Source organism: Malus domestica, chromosome 07, assembly GCF_042453785.1.
Source record: "Malus domestica chromosome 07, GDT2T_hap1".
Taxonomy (NCBI): domain Eukaryota; kingdom Viridiplantae; phylum Streptophyta; class Magnoliopsida; order Rosales; family Rosaceae; genus Malus; species Malus domestica.
In genome coordinates this window covers 4,940,612-4,959,279 of record NC_091667.1, presented here as the reverse complement: position 1 = coordinate 4,959,279, position 18,668 = coordinate 4,940,612, and the positions used below count along the sequence as shown (strand labels likewise).

The window sequence follows — 18,668 nt, the reverse complement described above, 5'->3', positions numbered from 1 at the left end:
TGACAAGTCACATGTCAAGACAAGCCATGACTTGTCTTGACATGCTAACCCTCTCATTGTGGCATGACATAACAAGTCTCGTGAATTGTTGACATAATGCATGGCATGTCATGACATGCATTCTGTCGACAATTCGCGACGCTTGTCATATCGGGGTAAACAAAGATGTTTTGGCATGCCATAATGCGAGGGTTAGCATGTCATGCCATGCATTTTTCAATCTAGTTTTGTTCAGATTTGACTTGTTTAAGAAACGAGTTACATTGTAAGTAATGGATGTCATGATGATTAATTCCTTTTCTTTTTCAAATCACTACATCCCCGCGTTCAAACTCTTCACATCTCCATAGTGCAGTAGAATATCTTTGTACTAAAGAAGAAACAAGTTACGTTTGAGCTTATATATTTGCCCCGAGTATCAAGCCAGTCAGAGCAAAAAAGTACCATTTATGGAGTTTGTTATAGATGCTAAGGTCCTTCCTCTCTCTCGCGCGCACACACAGACACGCACACAAATTAATTACGTACTCTTTGAGGGAAATGATATACACACTTGGGAACTTAGGATTTGTTCAAACATGTTTGTTGTTTTCATTTGATTTATTCAATTCGATGACAACAAAAAAATAGGGGTGTGTGAGAACTTCTTTGTTTCTTCTTCTAATGGTGTTGATGTGATGCAAATTTATAAATCTCAGATGCACCTTCTTCGAAAGTATTTGCTATGTGTGTTATCTGCCTTGTTTGGTGTGCAGATGCACTGTTTTCTTCTTTGAAAGGAAAACACAGCTTAGATTTGTTCTTTCAAGTCGGATAATGTAAGTTTCACTTAACTCTGGTACATGCTTTGATAACATAAAACACCTAAATGCTAAACAAAAACTCAGCCCTAAACAGAATATCTTCTACGGCTTGTAGAACGTAAACGATAAAATGAACTTGGAGCGGCTTTCGTCATTGATGCTACTGAAATTTTCTCCTCAGTTTACCAGGCTAAGTAGAATACCTTGGATTTTCTATTTTCCTTGCACTGTAAGTTAAAGCAGCAAGGTGCTCCTATTTTGCATGGCAGAAGTTGGCATACAGTTTAGTTTCAGCTTTCTGGTCACTGGTCTTCCAAACACATTCCACAGTTTACTGAAAAAGTTAACGGCGACAAATGTGGATAGTGGGAAAACTATATTGGTCGAAGATGGGAGAGGACTACATCTTGGAGAGAGCTATCTCTCTGCATGGCAGCTTTGAACTCATCAAAGGTAACTTTTCCATCACTGTTTGCATCCATCCGATCAAATATTTCATCTAGTTTTCCAGGTTCGGTGATATCAGCTGGAAGGCAGTCATCTGGTAAAGCCTGCGAGGTATAGTTTTATTTGGTCATAATCTTACAACAAACAAGCAGGATACACCGTGTGATATGAATTGAAGTGATAGGGAAAGAGACTTTACCCTGAGCATAGATGCTACTTCTTCTTTGCTGATGCATCCAGACCGATCCGTATCATACATCTGGTTGTGAATCAGAATAGTTGGACTATTAAAATATGGTTCATTGAATAATGACAGTGAATTAGGCAGAGCAATAGAGAAGAACTATGGATCATAATATATATATATATATATATATATATATATATGATTTTCGATTAGTAGTAGTTTCTTTAAGTGAGAAAGGGTTAATTTTCTCAGGAAACCTTATGGTCCAAACTAGTTGGTTAGAGTGAGTTTTCATTTATGTACTTGTACTAGATGAAAACACAGAAGAAGTGCACCTGGAAGCACAGGCGGAGAGCATCGTCTCCTTGTGAGTTCTTGAGATTAGAGAACCCACACAGTATCTCTCGCATGTCAATGGTGCCATCACGATTGTTGTCAAATAGGTCAAAGATTCGGGGTGCTAGAGGCATTAGAGACGACATTTTCATTGCTTTCAGTACCTCCTCGAATTCAGAAAGAGTAGCATTGTCACCTTTTACACATCTGTACTTTGAAATATTAGTTTATCATAATTTATAAATATTGGATTACAGGAGAACTAAGCTTAGGCTCTAGCCAGTGTAGTTTAGGATTGCCCAAGTGAATTTATCACTTAAAAAGAATGCCATTTTTCGTTTGATTATCTCAATAAGTCTTAGTCATTAAACTGAACTTACGTAGAGAAGTGATCCATATAACTGCTATTACTATATATGCAAACTTTTGGCAGAAACTGGATGCTAAGTACTGATAATTCTCGATCTGACCTACATTTTAATACCACATTCATAGACAATATAGGAAGGTGCAAAATGTGCTTTTAACTACTCACATTTTCTTAAAATGTGAACTCAGATTCTTGATTTCCTCTGGTTTAAGGTCATAGGATCCTAGTAACGATTTTAGCTTCTTTGTCCTTAAGAAAATCGAGCTTGTCCACACGCTTGCTATTGCTGCAGCACGGAGTTTGCGCCGAGCATTAAAACTCTGCAGTCGTGATACAATCTCAGCATCCATTTGATCCTCTCTGGCTGAAAGACCGACAACCCATGGATGGTCCAGAAGCTGTTCAACACAAGAAATAAATTAGTTAGGCTAACAAATCTAGGAGACTGCATTTTGGTGCTACCAAGAACTACTATAAGAGTTCATATAGTCTCTATATAGCTCAGACCGATGTTGACATTCTCTCGATATTTTAGTTTTTTGTTGATGCTTAATCTCTTGCATAGATTTCCAAGCATACCTCTTGAGCACTAGGTCTCTTGTCAGGGTCGACTTTGAGGAGGCTCGAAATCAATTGCTTTGCTGACAAAGAAATCCCCTTCCAGGTTTTCTCATAGAAACTGAATTCTCCCTGCAGGATCACAAGCATTTTCTCTTTTAATTTGAACGAACCTTCTGACAAATCAAAACATACTAACTTCTGTGTTCTAATAGAATGTCAATGCTAATTACTTACAGCCATAATCATCTGTTGCTTTTGCCGATTCGACTGAGCAATAAAAGGTGGGTACCTAAAAAGTAGATCATATTATTTGTGTTGTAATATGCTTCATACGCTACTAATGTTACCGTCTTCTGTTTGGTTGCCCAGAAAATCAAGAGAAAAATATGAACATACCCGGAGAGAAGGATATATAAGATTACACCAAGAGCCCACATATCGCTCTTGGAAGTTACTTGCCCCTGAGAAAGAGCCTCTGGTGACACATAATCTATGGAACCAAACAGTCCCACAACAGGGTCAGTGAACTCCTCCACAGAACTCAGCCCAAAATCCATAATCTTCAAAGGAGAATCAACGGTGTTGTCCAAGAAGAGGCAGTTTTCCGGCTTCAAATCCCGGTGAACAATATTCGAGCGGTGAAGAGCTGCCAAGCCTTGTGCAATCTGCCTCACCACAGCTGCAGCTCCAACCTCAGAATACCTTTCTTGCTTCACAATCCTATCAAACAGTTCCCCTCCAGAACATAGCTCCAGCACAAGGTGAACCCCGTTCTCATCCTCGTACACATCATAGAGGTCAATCACGTTCGGGTGCGGCGACACATTCTCAACAATCTTCCTCATCACCAGGATTTCATTCGTGAGCAGCACATTCGATATGGACACCTGCTTCCGGGTTTGGAAAGCGGCAGCAGCAAAGCTATTCTGGTCGTTCCGCCGGGCGTGGGGCGGCAGAGGAGGAGGGTTCGAGGGTGCAAACGGCCTTTTGAGTGTTTTGATTGCCACATCGGTTTTGTCACTGCTGCTGCTTGACTTTCTGCTGATGCCTTTTCTGACCACAGAGAATCCTCCTCTGCCTAAAATCTCTGATATCTCATACTCATCTGCAAGTCTTCTTGTTTCTTGTATCATGGTTACGATTCCGATGAAGACAAAGACAAACAAAGCTTGATGAAATCGAACAGGCAAAGCAGAGACCGAACCAAGAGGGAAGAGATGGAATCTTGGAAGCTGATGAGGAGGGAAGGAAGGAAGTAGTCTTGCAGAGACAAATGGTGTTTTTAATATTGTCGAAAGGACAAGTTGGTATCGTTTGACATCAGCTTGCGAGCAGTTTCTTCAACTTGTTTAATGCATAAAATATGGAAGGAATTATTCATACGGGGAGGGAGGGAATATATTGTCCAAGTTAATTGCTGAGGAAGAAAAGACAGACACAGTCAACTAATAATAACCATGTATGTCATGCGCGCATGTCATTTTTGTAGTAGGTTTTGTATGTATGTATGTATGTATGTATATCTATCTGTCTGTTCGATGTGATTTCAATGCTACATATCATATAATGGTACGAGTATTTTAGCTGTTAAATTTTACTTTTACAATTATTTAGATCTTTAATTTTTAATATTAGCTATTTAGTTTTCATATCATTAAATCGTATTGATTATGGAGTTTGCACTTATTAATTGTTCATATATATATATATATACAGGTCCTTCAACAAGAGGGATCTGGGAACACCCTCTTGACCGTTGGATTGACTTTAATGAAATTGTGTGGTTGAAATTAAATCATAGGCCATACAATCTCAACCACACAATTTCATTAAAGTCAAATCGAACGGTCAAGAGGGTGTCCCCATTTTTTTTAGAAAAATGAGGATCCCTCTTGTTAAAGAATTTCTGTATTTATATATACTAAAACTCAAACTCCCTTGGTACTGTTCTAGAGCAGTAAAATGGCGAGAATGCCCCTAATTTTTTCCTTCCTCTTCGTTTTAGTGCTGATTTTGTACAGTGATTTGACCGTTTTGTCCTTGCTGCATGCGCATCTCTCATTCCTCCGCCTCTGGTCTTTTTTTTTTTTTGCTGCATGTATTGAAAAATACATGCTTTCCATGTGTTGATCATCGGCAATGTTTCTATTGAGAGGATTTTTCCCTTTTTGTTTCGTTTTCACTCCTCTCTTTGTTTACTTTTTCCTTTCGTTTTTCTGCTTCTCTTTAGCCTCTTTTTGTTTCGTCTTCAGTTTTCTGTCTTCGTCTTCTCATCCTTGGTCCAGCGTTTCGCACGCCGCCTTCTTTGCGTTTCAAGTCTTGCCATTTTCTGGTTAGTTGTGTGTCTTTTTGGTTGCCCTTTTTTTTGTATTGTTAATTTTGTATTTAGAGTTAGGTCTTTTGTTTGAATTTGGGTTCAGTTGATTTTCAAGGTTTCGAGTTGGTTGCCCTTTTTTTGCCCTTTTTTGTTTTTAATTTGTATTTAGAGTTAGGTCTTTTGTTTGAATTTTGAAGGCTTAGAGTCAACTATTTCCTTTGAATTTTTTATGGGGGTGAGACTTACAGAATAATAGGGTTTTCTTTCTGTGTTGGGATTGTAAGTGTGACTGTGTGGTTTGATTCTCATTTTATTTTTAGCAAACGGTGTTCTGCTTTTTTTTGTTTCTATGTCGTGGTTGTGATCATGGGTGTATGATTTGGTTTTGTTTTGTATTTTCAGGAAAACGATGTTGTTCGTTCTCCTAGCTGTTGTGTTGGCGTTTTCATGCTGGTTGTGTTTCAGGTATGTCTTTTTTCTTTCTATTTTTTTCCGCTTAATTTTCCCTATTTTCTGTTCTGGGATGAATCTGGTGTTTAAATTAGAGCAGAGAAAATAGAGAATAATAAATAAAGAATCAAAGAGAAGGCTTTCTTGCGCTTAATATGTTTGTAAGAAATTGTTTAGCAAATTCATTAACAACAATACATTAAATGTTGCAGTACTTAAATATTTATTGGTGAGAATTTTATTAACTTAATGAAAAGTTGCAGTACTTAAATATTCATTCTGAGTATGGAACCAACCATCCTTGCATTATCCATTTCTGTGCCTGCATGCCTGCTAACTTTCCAGCTTGAATTTGACGATATTGGAGAGTTAGATCCATCAGGGAACATCTCTTGATAGTATTTATACAAGGTTTTGCATCCCATGTCACCCAGCATTCATTAATTTTTTGTATGTAAATGTTGGTTCCACTTGAGAGGTAGGTGCAAGTGTTAGAATCTAATCAATCACTGTAATATTTTTTGTCTATCTGTAAGGAAACAGGTTTTAATCTTTTGTATCTGGATTGGATTTGATATCATTCAGGTTTCATTCGTTCAACGGTCTTGATTGTTATTTTCAAGCCAACTAGTACATTTTCCAACAAATTTACAAAGAACAACCAAGTTGGATTACAGCCAGATTCCGTCAAATTATATCACTATTGGTATTGCAGCTGCCCACCTTACAGAAATTACAAGGTTTGCTCCACTCTATACTTTGAAACATTTCATTCAAATTCGTATATTTCGGTAAGAAACAAACTTTTATCTATTCATTGAGTTAGACAGAGTTGTAAATAGATTGAGTTAAGCAGAGTTGTAAATATAACTTTCTACATGTTGTATGCTATTTAAAAACCCGCAGCATCGCGCGGGCACCGTTACTAGTGTGTGTGTGTGTATATATACTGCAAAGTGGATGCTTCACAAAGATTGGGACAATGATTGAGAGAAACAAATAAATTTGGTGCAGGTTTTGTTTAACTAGATTTTCAAAATTGATTGAATTATAAATAAAATGACAAAAATATCTTTACACTAATTTGATTTTTTTACAAAACGATTTGGGCTTACAAGCCGCACTGTGCATATATCTGGAACAAGTGTGATTTATAGGAAGCCCATCTTAAACATATCTCTTGAGGCTCAAGTAAAAGAGACAGAGGCCAAACCCCAACAAATGAAAAGAAGTTACCTAAAGCTCACTCTGTCAAGCCACAAATCGAATAGATAGTCATTGCAATCCCGAGGCTGGGTGTGCGGATGTCGTGAATCGGGAAGAGGAAGAATGCGAATATGATGAACTATCGTCAACGAAACAGAAGGGAACGGAACGGCGGTGCCCGCAGATGCCTTGGCTGCTTGGGGTGAAGGATGATGTTTTATAGCAGCACCAGTAGTAACTGATTACTTTCTTTCTTGCTTGTTTTCTATGCGTATACGACTTGATCTAGACCTAAATAAGAATAGGGAGACTCAAGAGTCAATGAGAAGAGAATTCATCTTTCCTTTTCATGTTTTTACTATTGTCAATCGTTATCATTTATTTGGTGAAGAGAATCTAACAATTTGAATAAATAAAAAGGGAGATGTATCCAGAATGCTGATGTGACCGACAATATTCATAATCAATCACACAACGGTACATGAATAAGTTAAAGCAAATGACGACAACGACATTTAATAAGCTCAAGATACTTGGTTGCATGTGAGTCTCTCTGCGTGGTGCAATTTCAACGGTACATGAATAAGTTAAAGCAAATGATGACAACGACACTTAATAAGGTCAAGATACTTGGTTGCATGTGAGTCTCTCTGCATGGTGCAATTTCAGCATAGCCACCAATTCACCTCTCATCGCAATGTGTAAGTTTCTCTCACCATGATACGGGCATTGCTTATGCAACAAGACTACATAGGAATGTTTTAAAGCATGCAAATCTAGCCATCCAGCACCCACTAAAGCGATGCACTCCATACATCGATGCACTGTAGAAATTTCGACAATAAAGATTCGTCCAGTACATCAGTGTACGTGATGCAATGTACAGGAAGAATAGTTGATAGCACGCAAATCTAGCACATAGAATGAATACTGTTGATAGCAGAAGAAACAAAGCAAAAGGTACATAAAAACCACCACATATATAGATGTCTTCTGAGTATACATTACTTAACTACATGCCAACATTGACTTTCAGAAACCGGAAAAATGTTTCCAACCACAGAACATCAGATTGCGTTTTCCGGTCCTTTATTGGGTCTACTCAATACTGCAACTAGATAACCTATACTTAAATGAGAAAGTTGCAGTACGAGAACCCCCGAGTTTTTGAGGGTTATAAACATCTAAGGAGTTCCGACAGACGTATAAGCAACTAAACATGAAAAGAAGCTTCGTCTATTCGTTCCAGAACAAATGACCCCACCCCCATAGATTGGAACAGTCTAAAAGAACCTAACAAGTCCGACATACAAGAAGAGCAACTAAACTTAAAAAAGAAACTTCACCTATTTGGTCCGCAACTGTGCAACTCCAACACATATATTGGAGCAGTCAATATGAGAGAATCCCACTTCATTGGAACCAAAGGGATGCATCTTGCTTCGGCGGCTGGTCCATAACATTATAATCAGCCGGTGCCAAGTGCAAGGGGGACTCAAATCTTATGTCAACATTTTCATTGGTATTGTTACCAAATGGAGAATCAAATGCCAGGCACTGATCAAACTGAACTTCCGGGGATGCAAAACCTGGATGAAGCATAGGCATAGGGGCCAGTTCAGACATGTTGATGTTGCGTCCTACATCCATCCCTTGACCAAAAAAGTTATCATTCATTGGAAACTGATATTTTGACTGCTGCTGGTTGCGGTTATCTACGATATGGAGGTTTGCAGGATTGCAGTTCTTATTCTGATGAATATTACTATCATAAAATGACATAAGCTCAGATTTCTGACCATTATCGACAAGTCCAAGTCCCGAAGCATTAAACCTACTTGCCTGGTTCACTGGTGGTTGACTTGCTGGTGCAGGTGGTTGAGCAATGGGTTGAGAGAATCCCACAGGTTTCTCATTGTGAAGCTGAAAGCTTGACATTCCGCTTGACATTCCAAACACTTGTGTAGAATTACTCCCGAATGAACAATTCAACTGGTGATTGTTTCTTGCAGTTATATCGAGAAAGCCTAGGCGATAATCATGATACGGGCACTGCATATATTCGCAGGTGAAAATCTTCTGATTTAACATCATTTGTGGTTCTTCAGACAGCTGCTTCCTCTTTTGACCAAAATCCGAGTTGATCTCAATCAGCTCTCCCTTAATCTGAGGCACCAGCCTCTCTCTTTGACCAGCAGTTCCAATGTTGAAGTGATTAAGAAGAGGTTTGCAATCCTCTATTTCAACATTTTCGTCATCATCAACACCCTCAACGTCATAATCACTGGTACCACTGATTGCAAGAGACCCGCCACCACCAGCCGGTGGAGGTGGACATCTATCAGGATATAACCTTCGCGCCAAAGCTTCCTCCTGGTGTATAATGGCTAGCCAAGTGGCGCTCTCCTTAGCAGTCATTTTGTCTTGCAAACACTTGGACTGACGAACAAGCTTGCGGATCTTGGCGATATCGGGTGACATGTGCTTTATCACAGCCGTAAGAACACTCACCTTCCAAGCCTTCTTCAGATCATGAGGCTTCTTGTATGGGGGAGGACCCTGATCCTTGGGAACATTTAAATGAGGCCACCATTCCTCATTACCAGTAGGCCACCAAGGTGGGGCAACACCTTTCTCCAAGGGGAAACGTCTTTGGGGTGGATCGCAGTGCTGCATCAAAGCCGACAAAAGTGAACCAAGAGTGGTGTCTTGCAACTCCTGTAGAGTGTGAGGAGTAGATACCACTGCACTGCAGTCTTCATTCTTCCCAGGGATTGAATGATCTGCCTGATACTTAGAAATTGCAGCCGGACCATTACGATCAAATCTTACTTTTTCCTTCCACCATGCTCGCAGATTGTCAGAGGCGCCACTCACTGGTTTTCCCTTTTCAGGGATAATTCCATAAACAAAACCCTGAGCTTTGCAAACTTCCATCATTTTCAGCATATATTTCAGGATTCCATCTTGTGCCCGTGACATCTTCTTCCTTCGAGCTTGTTCCTGTGACTGACGCTGTCTTGCATTGTCAACCCTTTCCTTTCCCTTAGTTTGTTCTCTCAACCTCTTCAATAGCATTCGATCTCTCCACATCCTCCTCTCAAGCTCATCAACATCCATTTCTTCATCACTATAATCCTCCTCCACTGCTGCCTCTGGTTCATGCTCTGGAGCTGCATCACCTTCCCCAGATGGCGCCGTAAGAAAGTCAAGATTACCACAGAAACCCATTTCCTCAAAGATCCCCATTAGGACCGACACAGTCCTTATAAGATTTCCTCTTGCGCACAGTTATTAGCTTTAAATTTCTGAAAGCCAAGATTTGCCGATCAAGGATGCTAAACCCCGAAATGTCAATGCTGCAACTACAATAAATTACAATAAATCAGTTAACCCCACAATTGTCGCAAATCATAAATCAGGTACATAGAACTAAAAGTAATGATAATTCAATTAAAGTACATAATATTATGAATACGATTAAGCACAAACCAGTAACACAACAAAGAAGTCGGATCCACTTACACAATCATGCCATAAATTAAATGGGTATCAAACCAAACAACTAAAGCAGCAAGCAAACAAAGGAACGTAACGGATCTCCTTGTTTTCACATGAAAAACGTAAGCAAAAAAAGAACCAAAAGATAATCCCAACACATGGTCCTCGTCACTACAAGCACCAAAAGTGGCACTCGAATAACCGAGCAAAAAGAGAAAACAACAAAAAGGAAAACAAGGTATCCATCATCATCACGAAAATCACGAGGTAGTCACAATAAAATCCAAATTTAAGTTACACGTAATACCCTGCAACTGCGAATACCGCTAACATGAAGAGAGCCAGGGATCTCCAGATCTACTATCATCCAGATTCATTTCCTTACAATAACACGTTATTGATGAGTATTGAAAGGACCAAGTTTTGGGTTTTTAAATTTTGTTTACACAAACTGATATAGCTTATAACACAGGTTTACAGCAAATTATCGCATATCTAAGCAACACAATTCACTTATTAATACTTTTTCATCATCATTTAATATAAATCCGAAAATTCAGATAAAAAATCCTAGGGTGCTCCAGAAAATGGATACTCGTGTTTTAATCATTAGATCTTGGTTTTTGTATTTTAAAACAAAGATCTAACAGTTAGAACACCCGGAGAGTCTAATACTCGATCAAAAGTCTGTTCAAACGCATCCCTCCATCCAGATTCAAACTGATCACATTCAAATTTTATGGAACAAAAGCTTAAAACAAAACAAAGCAGAAAAAACCCTGCAAATAAAAAGATCAAACAAAAAATACAAAAAACAATATATATATATATATATATATTTTTTTTTTGATATACGGTAAACGACTAAAACAAGACCCAGATAAAAACTATCACATGTAGATGCAAATGAATAACAGAAGAACCCTAGAGTGTGCTACATATCAGATACAGTAGAAGCAATCAGATCAACCATCATAAACCTTGAAAAGTCACAAGATTTAACAACAAACATATATTAATTAATGAATTAATTATGCAGATAAGAACATGTTAACATAAACCCAATAAGCACAACAATCAGAAATGAAACAACATAAAAAAAAAATAAAAAAAAATAAAAAAACAGAAAATGAAGGTACCTGATTCTGATTGATGGATATCATGAGGTGGTAGGAGGCACTGAAGCTCCTCAAGCACTCCCTGATTACTCAGAGAGAGAAAGACAGACAGAAAAAAAGAGAGAATTTTTTTCCTCTTCTGGTCAGAGGAGAGAGAGGGAGAGAGAGAGTTTAGTGGGTTTTCTTTTCCTTTGTTAATGGAAGAAGAACGTGAGAGGAAAAGATAGAGCGGTGGCTGGCTGGCTGGCTGTGTAGGGACAAGGATATGAACAGTGGCTTTCCTTTTTCGAAGGTGAACTTATTTAATTAGGATTAGGTTACGTTTTAACCGTGGTTAAGACGTGGGGTAAACCTTTTGGGTTTTTTATTTTTTTATTTATTTTTTATAAACAAACGACATTATTTACATTTAAAAAAAATTGTGAGCTTAAAGAATATTTTATGGATCTTTTGTCACTTCATATTTAACATCAATTTTCGTATTAACATTATAAAACATGTGTAAAAAATATAAAGTGATAGAAAGTACGAATAGTTCAACTTTTCTGATAACCTCTTTTAAGATTTCTCATTTAGTAAATTATACAACTTTACTGACATAATTATATACTTTCTCTCCCTTAAGTCACTTGATGCCTTTACGAAACGTGCGCATTCAAATAGTCAAGTCATTGATATTTATGTTTGGTCAAAGCAAACTTTACTTTATGTTTAGTAGATTAACAAGCTTGTATTTATATTTTGAAACTCATCGCACAAGAGTAGACTTTTTACTTATGTATACATTTTTATTTTATTTTTTTAATATAATACTAAGTGGATATTATACATTACTATTATCTATCTATCTATTATGTATTAAGCGAGAGCCCCAATTTGTGGTCACACATGACGACAAAATTTTGAGGTCACTCTATTCGACAAAAATTTTAGAACAAAATTGTCCCTCAACCAAAAAAATCCAAAAGCAGCACAATATAATATATCAACTAATGTAGGGTATTTGGTAATTTGGTCATCATAAAATATAATATAAATATAAGTGGGAAGAGAGAAAAGAATAAAAAAAATGAAAGGATAAGTGAAAGTTGATAGTACCCATGTGAAGGGGAAATAAAAATATAATAAAAAATAAGAAAAATCATGAATATTGTGTTTAAAACATTTTAAGAGACTCGTAGTGCTGGTGATAAATTAGTAAAGTTTTTTTTTAATTTTTATTTTTAAATTAGTATATTACAATAGGCCAGCAATAATGTGATTCAATCAAATATTATGAATAGTGATTTTGGTGTCACCAAGCCGTTCAAAACATCTTAAAAGGCGTGTAATGCTGGTTATAAAAAAAAATCTTTCACATGTTGATAATAATGTGATTATATTACATTAAATTAGTTGCCAAATGATTTTTTTTTTAAACAAACGATATTATCTACACAAGGGGAGGGGGTGGACTTAGCCTCACAATGAGCTATCAATAATGTAATTCAATTAGTTGTTCATTCAATATTATTTTCTCTATTTTTAAACGCGTTCAAAACATCTTAAGACGCGTGTAATGCCAGTTATAAAAAATGTCTTTCACAATCGGATAATAATGTGATTAAATTAGTTATCAAATGATTGTTTTTTTTTTTTTTAACAAACGATGTTATCTACACTAAGGGGGAAGGGGTGAGCTTAGCCTCACAATGGGCTAACAATAATGTGATTTAATCAAATGTTTATTAAATATTATTTTCTCCATTCTTAATGTAAATTCTATAGAAACCGATTTTATTATGTGAATTCAGCTGCTTTAATTGATTTATGAAAGGTTTCTTCTAGCACGATCTAAAATTATTAATTTACTTCAAATATTTAACTTTCCTTTTGTCAATTTACGCATATAAATACATTTAAAACGTGTAAATAGCGAGTAGCACGCCGTGATTCAAAAAATGCATTCTGCACGCGCGTGAGGGCTATTTATATATTAAGCGAAAGCCCGGGTCACACATGGTGACAAAATTTTGGGGTCACCCCATTCGACAAAAAAATTAGGACAAAATTGCCCCTCAACCAAAAAAATCCAAAAGCAGCCCAATATAATATATCAAATAATGCAGGGGTAATTCGGTAATTTCGTCATCATAAAATATAATATAAATATAAGTGGGAAGAGAGAAAAGAATAAAAAAAATGAAAGGATAAGTGAAAGTTGATAGTACCCATGTGAAGGAGAAAGAAAAATATAATAAAAAATAAGAAAAATCATGAATATTGTGTTTAAAACATTTTAAAAGACGCGTAGTGCTGGTGATAAATTAGTAAAGTTTTTTTTTTAATTTTTATTTTTAAATTAGTATCTTACAATAGGCCAGCAATAATGTGATTCAATCAAATATTATGAATAGTGATTTTGGTGTCACCAAGCCGTTCAAAACATCTTAAAAGGCGTGTAATGCTGGTTATAAAAAAAAATCTTTCACATGCTGATAATAATGTGATTATATTACATTAAATTAGTTGCCAAATGATTTTTTTTTAAACAAACGATATTATCTACACTAAAGGGGAGGGGGTGGACTTAGCCTCACAATGAGCTATCAATAATGTAATTCAATTAGTTGTTCATTCAATATTATTTTATCTATTTTTAAACGCGTTCAAAACATCTTAAGACGAGTGTAATGCCAGTTATAAAAAATGTCTTTCGCAATCGGATAATAATGTGATTAAATTAGTTATCAAATGATTGTTTTTTTTTTTTAACAAACGATGTTATCTACACGAAGGGGGAATGGGTGAGCTTAGCCTCACAATGGGCTAACAATAATGTGATTTAATCAAATATTTATTAAATATTATTTTCTCTATTCTTAATGTAAATTCTATAGAAACCGATTTTATTATGTGAATTCAGCTGCTTTAATTGATTTATGAAAGGTTTCTTCTAGCACGATCTAAAATTATTCATTTACTTCAAATATTTAACTTTCATTTTGTTAATTTACGCATATAAATACATTTAAAACATGTAAATAGCGAGTAGCACGCCGTGATTCAAAAAATGCATTCTGCACGCGCGTGAGGGCTAGTTATATATTAAGCGAGAGCCCCAATCTGGGGTCACACATGGTGACAAAATTTTGGGGTCACCCCATTCGACAAAAAAATTAGGACAAAATTGCCCCTCAACCAAAAAAATCCAAAAGCAGCCCAATATAATATATCAAATAATGCAGGGGTAATTCGGTAATTTCATCATCATAAATATAATATAAATATAAGTGTGAAGATAGAAAAGAATAAAAAAAATGAAAGGATAAGTGAAAGTTGATGGTGCCCATGTGAATGGGAAAGAAAAATATAATAAAAAAAATAAGGAAAATCATGAATATTGTGTTTAAAACATTTTATGAGATGTGTAGTGCTGGTGATAAATTAGTAAAGTTTTTTATTTTTATTTTTTTTATTTTTTTAAAATAGGCTAGCAATAATGTGATTCAATCATATGTTGTGAATAGTAACACACCCCGACCCGGAATGTCCACTAGGACTTCGAATCGAGCTGCGCTGGCCGACACCTGGAAGGTGACGAAGTCATAAAGTGCGAAGATGTGAGAAAATGTGTATAAATTTAAACCTAAGAGTGCCTAAATACCAAAGTGCGCTGGTAAGCGGGAATAAACCCACTTCACACGTGACGTTAGATCATATGTAAATACAATAAAATGGATTAAGAATCGTACCCTCGAGAGAATCTCCAATACTAAGAACGCCACAAATCTTCAATGATAAGAAAGCTCAGCTAATAAAACCTGGAGGGTGAAAACAAAACAAGGGTGAGTGGCCCTAGAAATGAAATTTAAATAGAAACCATCTACAACATTATAACTCATCGCTGCAACATCTGTATAATTTCCAAAAAATCATACCACGTATCAATGTGAAATCAAAAGTATATCAACAGTAAACCATAAATATACCACAATGCAGCATCTCATCAACAATATCAATAATCATGTGATTAATAATTCATACTAGCACGCAAGTCGGAGTCACCTATGGTGACCTGTACGATTGCACCCATATCTTATTAATCAATGCTAACTCATAAGTCGAAGTCATCTATAGTGACATGTACTACTTATCCATATCTCATCACATATGTTAGCTTATAAGTCGGGAGTCACCTCTAGTGACCTGTACGACTTATCCATATCTCATCACATATGTTAGCTCATAAGTCAGGAGTCACCCATAGTGACTTGTACGACTTATCCATATCTCATAACATATGCTAGCTCATAAATCGGGAGTCACCTCTAATGACCTGTACGACTTATCCATATCTCATCACATAAGCTAGCTCATAAGTCGGGAGTCACCTATAGTAACCTGTACGACTTATCCATATCTCATCACATATGCTAACTCATAAGTCGGGAGTCACCTATAGTGACTTGTACGACTTATCCATATCTCATAAGTATACCTGCACACGAGTCGGAACCACTTAAGGTGGTCTGTACGACAGGACTGGGTGTAAATAAATACGCTCAAGTGCTACGATCACGTGAAGACTGCGAATAATTACAGATCACCTACGAGTCGGAACCATCTATAGTGGTCTATACGACAGGCATGTGCATCTACCTTAGATCCAAGGTAAACGTAAGGTGCGGGAGCTGAACATCACGTGAAGGACTGTGTCCTGGCCACAGACGGGAGCACTAACACCGGGGTGCAGGTTTATGAGCTCTAAATGCATCTCATGTGATATATACATCTCATAGGCAACTTGTACGACAATGTCGGAGTTGCCTAAAACATAATGTGATCATGCCATAACTCAATCATTTCAACTAATACCATAACTCACCTAAACTTACATGTGGGTTCCGCATTCATCTTCGTACTTCAAAGCATTCATAATAATTTTGTGCAGGTAGTATACACATGGATATGCCATAATGCAATCTAAAACTCAACCATATCATAGTATTTTTCCAATATATATATATATAATGTGGCACAAAATGCATAATCTATAACGCCCTACTCCCGAATTATTTATTTTCAGAAATGATTATCGGGGATAGGTCCAACTAAACACTAGTTTAATTAACTATCATTACTTACGTTTCCTTGATTCCTTCCACATTGATTTATGATCAACATCCAATCACTAAAAACATAAGGTTAAGTCTCATATTTTCACCAATTTCCTTCATATTGCTCAACTCGCAAACAAGGTTTTTGTTTCAAATATTGTATGGCTGCATCTAACGTCTCGTTAGACTGCCTACGTACCTTAAACAGGGATCAAGTCATTCGTAGTTCGCATAGTACTTCAAAGCATTCACAGTAATCATAAGCAATAATCAATTTATAAACATTTATGGAATTGTCAATCATATATATACATATATATAATACGCGATAGAATGGAAAAGACCCACTCACCTGAGGTCCGTGCCACGACTCCCTAGCACGCATGTCGAGACATCACGAACCATCGTCGCCTATGACCAATTATCAAATCACATCTCAGAGTTCTAACCGATAAATTATTCAATTCGGAAGATCTGCATCACAGATTTCTGATCCGTAGTCGGATTCCCGATCCATAAGTTTTATGAACTTACAAATCCAATTCGGGAAGATCCGTAGTCGGATTCCCGATCCATAAGTTTTTATGGTTCTCAAATATTACATACTATAACATATTAAAGTTTGGTAACGATCCAACAGTCAAATCGTCGATTTATAGAATGACCTATTAATGTAACGTAGAGAATTTAGATTCTAACAATCAACCTATGTCATACAATTACCAAAAATGAACTCAAAGCATCTAGTTAGCCTAAGAATAACATCGACGGCCCCCTGGCCACGCTCAGCCAGCCGCACGCGTAGCCACACGTGGCGGTCGGTAGCCCCGACTCGCCGGAAAATCCAACTATTTCCAAAAATTACCAAAATTTACAGGAATGAATATCTCAATGAGTAGAGTTAACTTTATACATGCGGCCAAGTCTAATTTGGCCGGGAAAAGCTCCAATTTAGCTAAAATCCGTCGGAACCCTAAGTGTGGGTGTGCTTCGATTCTTCCTCCTTGACGATCCGCCGCCCCTACAACTGATTGGGCTTTGTTACATACCTCAAGGGAAGTTTAATGGTGGTAGAGATGGGTGTGATTAGTTTCAGATTTAGGTAAATTGAACCCAAACCCGCTGCACCATTCCGTGCGGTTTCTCCCAATTTCAAAGCCAAAACCCTTGATTTTAGGGGTGTAATAGGAAGATGGAAGGTCATGGAGGGTTTTACAAGGGTTGGTTTGGTGCAATTCGTAGGAAAAATGGGCCAAAACTCGTCGGAAATGGCAAGAACACCAACCGGGTCGGGTTACCCATTCGCGGGTCGTGATTCCCCGTTTCTCTTTTCTTTCCTTTCTCCTTCTTTCTTCTCTTCCTGATTGGTTAGACTCTCCTTACTCTTCTCCTGGTTGGTCTATCCACCCTCCTAGGTCTCCTTCTTCCCTTCCCTTTTTCGATTGGGCAACAACCCTTTTTCCTCTCTCTTTTTCTTTTACAGCCACTCACGTGGCTCCCAAAAACCAAGTCACAAAAATATTTCCCAATTATGAAATTTATCTATTTGACTTCGGTACTCGAAGTCTCATAAAATTTTATCCATAGTTCTGCTTTTGCTTCCGCTTACACCTACGTGTTCGTATCGTCGAGTACTTCGAAAGTACGACAAATAATAACACATACGAGTTACTAAAAGATGGTCAACTACAGTCAATGACCTCGCTTCTAGGGTATTTTCATCAATTCCCTCGATTAAAATAAATAGAAAACGAAATTTTTGGAACGGGTTGTCACAAATAGTGATTTTGGTGTTACCAAGCCGTTCAAAACATCTTAAGAGACGTGCAATGCTGATTATAAAAAAAATCTTTCACATGCTGATAATAATGTGATTAAATTACATTAAATTAGTTGCCAAATAAATTTTTTTAAACAAACGATATTATCTACACTAAGGGGGAAATGGTGAGCTTAGCCTCACAATGGGCTATCAATAATATGATTCAATCAGTTGTTCATTCAATATTATTTTCTCTATTTTTAAACGCGTTCAAAACATCTTAAGATGCGTGTAATGCCAGTTATAAAAAAGGTATTTCGCAAACGAATAATAATGTGATTAAATTAGTTGTCAAATGATTGTTTTTTTTTTTAACAAACGATATTATTTACACTAAGGGGAAGGGGTGGACTTAGCCTCACAATGGGCTAGTAATAATGTGATTCAATCAATTGTTTATTAAATATTATTTTCTCTATTCTTAATGTAAAGTATATAGAGACCGATTTTA

The 18,668-nt window shown here is 36.8% G+C and overlaps 2 protein-coding genes and 1 long non-coding RNA gene across 5 annotated transcripts; 1 reads left to right on the top strand and 2 right to left on the bottom strand.

The window, feature by feature from the left end:
* Positions 1–795: 795 nt before the first annotated feature.
* Positions 796–6,868, bottom strand: LOC103438654 (calcium/calmodulin-dependent serine/threonine-protein kinase-like). 2 transcript variants are annotated; one of them, XM_029105231.2, is made up of 8 exons: positions 6,708–6,868; positions 3,101–4,121; positions 2,939–2,993; positions 2,723–2,833; positions 2,309–2,541; positions 1,773–1,980; positions 1,450–1,509; positions 796–1,354 (listed from the first exon to the last, which is right to left on the bottom strand). In XM_029105231.2, the coding sequence occupies exons 2-8, from the start codon at positions 3,835–3,837 to the stop codon at positions 1,178–1,180; spliced, it is 1,581 nt and encodes a 526-aa protein (XP_028961064.1). In that variant the 5' UTR covers positions 3,838–4,121; positions 6,708–6,868; the 3' UTR covers positions 796–1,177. The 2 variants fall into 2 exon arrangements, with proteins under 2 accessions (XP_028961064.1, XP_070680590.1); XM_070824489.1 differs by lacking the exon at positions 6,708–6,868 and adding an exon at positions 5,768–5,941.
* Positions 4,875–6,403, top strand: LOC139197320 (uncharacterized). The gene is made up of 2 exons (XR_011582601.1): positions 4,875–5,486; positions 6,057–6,403. It is a non-coding gene; the product is annotated as an uncharacterized lncRNA (long non-coding RNA).
* A 728-nt stretch (positions 6,869–7,596) lies between the features above and the next one.
* On the bottom strand, positions 7,597–11,521 carry LOC103428420 (ETHYLENE INSENSITIVE 3-like 1 protein). 2 transcript variants are annotated; one of them, NM_001328892.2, is made up of 2 exons: positions 11,318–11,521; positions 7,597–10,042 (listed from the first exon to the last, which is right to left on the bottom strand). In NM_001328892.2, the coding sequence occupies exon 2, from the start codon at positions 9,924–9,926 to the stop codon at positions 8,091–8,093; it is 1,836 nt and encodes a 611-aa protein (NP_001315821.1). In that variant the 5' UTR covers positions 9,927–10,042; positions 11,318–11,521; the 3' UTR covers positions 7,597–8,090. The 2 variants fall into 2 exon arrangements, with proteins under 2 accessions (NP_001315821.1, NP_001391911.1); NM_001404982.1 differs by having other exon boundaries at positions 7,597–10,036.
* Positions 11,522–18,668: the final 7,147 nt, after the last annotated feature.